General features: G+C 45.2%; 1 protein-coding gene across 1 annotated transcript in view; it reads right to left on the bottom strand.

Moving 5' to 3' along the window:
* Positions 1-473: 473 nt before the first annotated feature.
* BOLL (boule homolog, RNA binding protein) overlaps positions 474-5,703 on the bottom strand; it is a 42,023-nt gene continuing 36,793 nt past the window's right edge. The window contains exons 10-11 of the mRNA XM_015416036.1: positions 2,643-2,741; positions 474-632 (exon numbers count right to left, since the gene is read on the bottom strand). Of these exons, the coding sequence (XP_015271522.1) occupies positions 474-632; positions 2,643-2,741 (258 nt within the window). The remainder of the gene's footprint in view (positions 633-2,642; positions 2,742-5,703) is intronic.

Below are 5,703 nucleotides of genomic sequence, written 5' to 3' on the forward strand. Positions count from 1 at the left end.
CTGATTTAAAATGAAATACAGAAAGCACCCAAATTACACAAGATACACAAAAATACGTTTCAACAGAAATGTTGACTAAAACACTGAAGGACAGCTTTTGTTATCATTCTAGTAAAAATAGTTTTAATATTGCAGTTAGTTTTACTTGCAATTAATCAGGTGAAAATGAGTTTTGAATTTGTCCTGTCAACACAAATATGTTGGCTTTAAACTGCATTAACAGCAGTGCATATCTAGGTTACACACTACAAATCTGTGTCACCATTCAAGTGTATCAACTGAAACAGGTAACCATGATTTTATCCTGCAATTTATGTTTACTAACTGCATTTCTGTAAGTACAAGATCTTTTTAATTTCCTTACAAAAAAGTAAGGGCATTCTGACTTCACTGGACTCGGTAAACGTTAAGAGCTACAAAATTGCATACCTTCATGGGCTAACATACTAGTAATTTGGTAGATAACTAAGGCTCTATTTAACAGAGTCTGTCGAGGAAGGAGTAGTAAGCATTGTGTCGTCTGATCTGTAATCTTTTCTAGGATGAAAATGGGGACTCCGCGCATATCGAGGCTTCAGACTCATAGATGAAGAATGGGAGAAATTTCTCCTCACGGAGTGTATCTTGGCTTCCTACGAAAGGGAAAAAAACTGTACATTTTCAAAATAGCAGTTTACTATATTAAAGGTGCAACCAGATGTAGTCAAGCAGCAAAATGCGAGGCAGAATGCAAACAGTAACAACGGAACGGGCCTTGAGCTGGATGGCCCAGGCTAGCCCGATGTTGTCACATCTCGGAAGCTAAGCAGGGTTGGCCCTGGTGGGGAGTTGGGTGGGAGACCACCAGGCTGGTTCAAGGTCATTATGCCGAGACAGGCAGTGACAAACCACCCTCCGTTCATCTCTTGCCTTGAAAACCCTACGGGGTCGCCATAAGTCGGGTGCGACTTCACGGCACTTTCCCTCCACCAATAGCTGAATGTGTTTTAGACACAGCCGTGGACAATTTGATCTGTAAGCCAAGGAGCTCACGATATAAAAACCTCATGTTATGTAATTCCTCCACCGGCACAAGAGTGTACTTACAAAAGTGGTCAGTTAAAAGAAGGAAAAGAGAAAAAGTAGAAGACATTTGGGGGGGGGGAAGTTGGTTCTGTATTGCAGATGGGATTAAAAGAGGGGCTGATTTCGTACTAGAGCTGCCTCGATGTTGCGCCGCCGTTTGCCTCGATACTATTGGTCAATTTCACACCCAAAGCCGCGGGGCTGCATTTGACCCGCGGCTTCGTCCGATTTCCTCTGCAGTTGCGTGATCCTCAAAAAACAGGATCACGAAACTGCGGGGGAAATTGGGCAAATCCTCGGGTCAAAATGCAGCCCCGTGGCTTTGGGTGTGAAATTGACCAATAGTATCGGGGCAAATGGCGGCGCAACATCGAGGCAGCTCTAGTGCGAAATCAGCCAAAGAGTCCTGGTTCAGAAAAAGCTGGACAGCACTGTGGTCAGACAATGCGGTAGCCCTCGTGAGGGCAGAAAGGCAGGATGTAAATTTCATAAAGAAATTGGAAAACAGATAATAAATGGCTCTGAACCGTTTTTGCACCATCTTCAAGCATCCTCTGACATCTTTAAGCTTCATCAACTTAAACCCTAATCAATTCTATGGCGTCAAGTCGTCGCTAACCAGGACAAACCGAGTAGGGTTTTCAAGGCAAGAGACGAACAGAAGTGGTTTCCCATTGCCTGCCCCTGCATTGGAATCCTGGCCTTCCTTGGTGGTCTCCCATCCAAGTACTAACCAGGGCTGACCCTACTTAGCTTCTGAGACCCGTCGAGATTGGGCTAGCCTGGGTTGTCCAGGTCAGACTAGCTACCCACTTTAACAATGGTCTAAAAAGTGATCTTGCGGCAAGCCAGACCCCTCACAACTGACCACTGCTTTCTACTTCACCTCAGCAGCTACCACTAATAACCGCATGGTCAATGTGACAAAAGTGGCATAAGCTTAATATAAATATAAATACATATTAAAAAACGAGAAGTCAAACTACTTCTGTTATAACTTTTCAGAATTTCCTATTTTTGCCCTTACTGCATTTCAGGTACTGATGATATTTAGGATATAGCACCCTCTACAGGAAGAACACTGGGTAATGCTTACAAAATACACACCCCAAAGATCTAGTCTTTCACAGAATTTCAACCTGTAAACATCATAGTGATTGAAAACATATGGTGATTTAAAAAAACAATTTAAAGAAATTAATTTTTTTAATTAATAGTTTTATTCTAACTTTCCAAAAGCTCAAGGTGACTTACGATCCAGGCTCGAACCCCTATTCTGCCATGGATTCTTCCTGGGTGACCTTGGGACACCTAGCACACTCTCAGCCTAACCTACCTCACAGGGTTATTGCAAAAATAAAATGGGGAGGGGGGATGTAAGCGAATTTGATCCCCCAAGGGGGAGCGGCATGCATGAAGTAAATAAATAGGTAAGACGAGCAACATTTGTACTTCCGTAGGGAAAAGTGGCATTACTTCTTCACGTTGTTGCCACCTAACCAGCTGGCAATATACTCCCCCCCCCAACTAAGATACACAGGAAAAAGTAACAGGGGGGGGGGAATCACAGATCTTACTTTAATAGACTCCGGCTGCATCACAGGGGCTGGCATGGCAATGGCACTTTGAGCGTAAACTTGGTGGTAGGCTGCTTGAACGCCATGATCCGAATATGGCTAGAATGTGGGCATATATTTTAAAATTAACACATGGAGGATGTAAAAAAAAAATCAATACTGTGCATAAAAAAGGAAATCCTACTTGACACAGAGAGTGATTAAAATGTGGAATTTGCTGCCAGCGGAGGTAGCGATGGCCACCAGAATAAACAGCTTTCAAAGGGGGCTAGATAGATTCATGGAGGATAAGTCTATCAGTGGCTATGAGGCATGGTGACTGAGGGGAACACCTCCACGCTCAGAGGCACCGACGCTCTGAATGCCAGAGCCAGGAGGCCACACATCAGGGGAAGGCTTTGGCCTCTAAGCCCAGTTGTTGGCCCTCCCGAGGAACTGGTGGGCCACTGTGTGAGAGAGACACAGGGAGGGGAAAAGAAACTTGACCCAAAAACTGGAGTCAAGAACCACAAGGGTAAGAAAGAAGTCTGATAAAGGGCCAATATTAAAAACCTAGTTGAAACTTATAGTATACAAAAATACATGTATTTATTTGAAAGCCAATTAAAAAAAAAATAAGGGCCCAATGAAAGCCTCATTAAAAAGTTCAAGTGGCTTAAACACATGAACTATTGGGGGCCTTCTTCAGAGGTCAATAATATAATACAAAAACAATAATAACAACAATACATATTACAATATGATAACCAATAAGTTAATACTGGACCAAGAAAAGGAAGGTTAAGCGGGAAGTTCAATAGACGAAGATGTTTGTGAGGCCTCTAAAGATTAAGGTTATGGGTCCGGTGCCAAATGCACAGCTATTGAACATCTTCCAAATTTTGGTCCAAAAGGCACCTGTGTGGGTATCTTAGTCAGAGCTAGAGTGTCCTCAAGCAAACAGCAGGCCACTGTGTGAAACAGGATGCGGGGCTAGGTGGACTACTGGACTGATCCAGCAGGGGTCTTCTTATGTTCTTAAGATCTTATTTAGTTTGCCATCAGGTATGGTATAGTAACCAACCAAATCTCTATTAAAACAACATTTCTGCGTCAAACCACTGCCTGACCCCCCGTTTATACAAGTTCTCTGCAAACATATGTGCACCTGACTTTAACTCCATGCAAAGTAGATGGGAAACAACTGTGTAAGTATCTACAGGGTTTGGGGTTCTTTTGGAAAAAGTATACTTGGGCTTAGCTGCAACATCACAAAGAATTACATACACAAAGCTAATGAAAAAACAGCACACAAAGCAGGCTCACAGGTCATACTTTTATGCCAAGATCAGTGGGAATATTGGTTCTGTGGTTGCAAATTCTAAGAACACTGAATTGCATCCAGTGCAGAATTTCCACTTGCAGTACAGCTCCAGCCATGCAGAAATGCAAGGAAAAGAGCACAGTAGCTGCTTGCACAAAGTCAAACTTACTGAATCCTCACTTGTATTTCCACCAGCACAAAATCCCATGCAACCAGTTTCTGGCCACTATAGCATATAGGGAAGAAAGTGTTGGGTGTTGCACAAGATCTCGCGCACTGCTAGATCCCAGGCACTTTCCTGGGAGTAAGCCTCACTGACTTCCAAGAAGGCCCAATCAGGATTACTCCCTGTGAAAAGCAGTTCCCAAACGGTGGAGCAAAAGAAGACAATAATGCCCCCCCCAAGGGCATGGTATTTGTTACCTGTTCTATCAGTCCAGCTGTTTGAGAAACTCTGTGGGCTGACTGTATGAGTATAGCACGCAACAAAATCCCCCCACTCAAAAAAACCCAACCCTGTGCAATATTTTTGAGGTGCTTATAAAACATTTTAGATTGCAGTGCCAAGTGTAGTGATCCGGAAATAAGTGCTATTGTAATTGGTTAGATTGACTTCCAATTAATGTCTGTCAGGACTGGGGAGCTCATACAACAAATGAGATAATTTAAACAGTTAACTGATTCCCGAGGCCAGTGCCGGCAAACTGCCAACCTTTTCAAAACCTGAGCTCTGCTTTGGTTTGCAGCTGCGATCTGGATGCTTGCAAGGCAGGCATCCCAATAACAGAGGGAAAAACAGGTTGCTTACCAGTAACTGGTGATCTTCGAGTGGTCATCTGTGCATTCACACCAATGGGATCTAGTGCGCCTGCGCTGGATCTGCCGGTGCCTAGCAAGCTCTCTTGAAAGGATTTTCGTGCCTGGCCCAACTGAGCATGCTCAGGAGCCCCAGTGAGCATGCCCAGAAGGGCAGGCACGGACATGCCGCCAGTTCCTACCAACCGCCGCGTATCAATCTCCTAACAAAACAGGTAGAAGAAGACAGCAGCGGGGCAGGAGGGTGGGTGGTGTGAATGCACAGATGACCACTCGAAGATCACCAGTTACTGGTAAGCAACCTGTTTATCTTCTTCGTGGTCTCTGTGCTTCACACCAATGGGAGATTAGCGAGCAGTAGTTTACCTGGAGGCGGGTGCTGTCAGGTGTTTACTGCTTAGCCGAGGCCAAAACCTGACGTCCCAGACTGTCACTGGTGGACTGGCGGACGTCCAAGGCGTAGTGCCTGATGAAGGTATTAGGCGTGGCCCAGGTTGCGGCTCTGCAAATGTCTTGCAGCTGCACTCCCTTCAAGAACGCAGTGGATGTAGCGACAGCCCTGGTGGAATGAGCCCGTACCGGGCCTGGCAACAGCTGTTTCGCTAGTAGGTAACACAGTTCTATCAGACCTACGATCCACTTGGATAGACGTTGGGCAGTGATTGGGGTGCCCACACGGGGTGCAGCGTATGAGACAAACAGCTTAGAGGCTTGCCTGGTGGAGCGTGTCCTACTAAGGTAGAAGAGGAGGGACCGCTTCACGTCCAGAGTGTGCATAAGTCTGTCTTCCTGTGATTTTGGGTCAGGATAAAAATCAGGGAGGAAGACTTCAGACTGCAGATGGAATTCAGAGACCACCTTGGGCAAAAATGAAATGTCCGGCACCAGGCGGACACCATCCGGGAGGAAGGACAAGTATGGCGAGTCATGACGGAAAGCCAG

The sequence above is a fragment of the Gekko japonicus genome, unplaced genomic scaffold (genome assembly GCF_001447785.1).
Source record: "Gekko japonicus isolate JY-2015 unplaced genomic scaffold, Gekko_japonicus_V1.1 scaffold2436, whole genome shotgun sequence".
NCBI lineage: Eukaryota > Metazoa > Chordata > Lepidosauria > Squamata > Gekkonidae > Gekko > Gekko japonicus.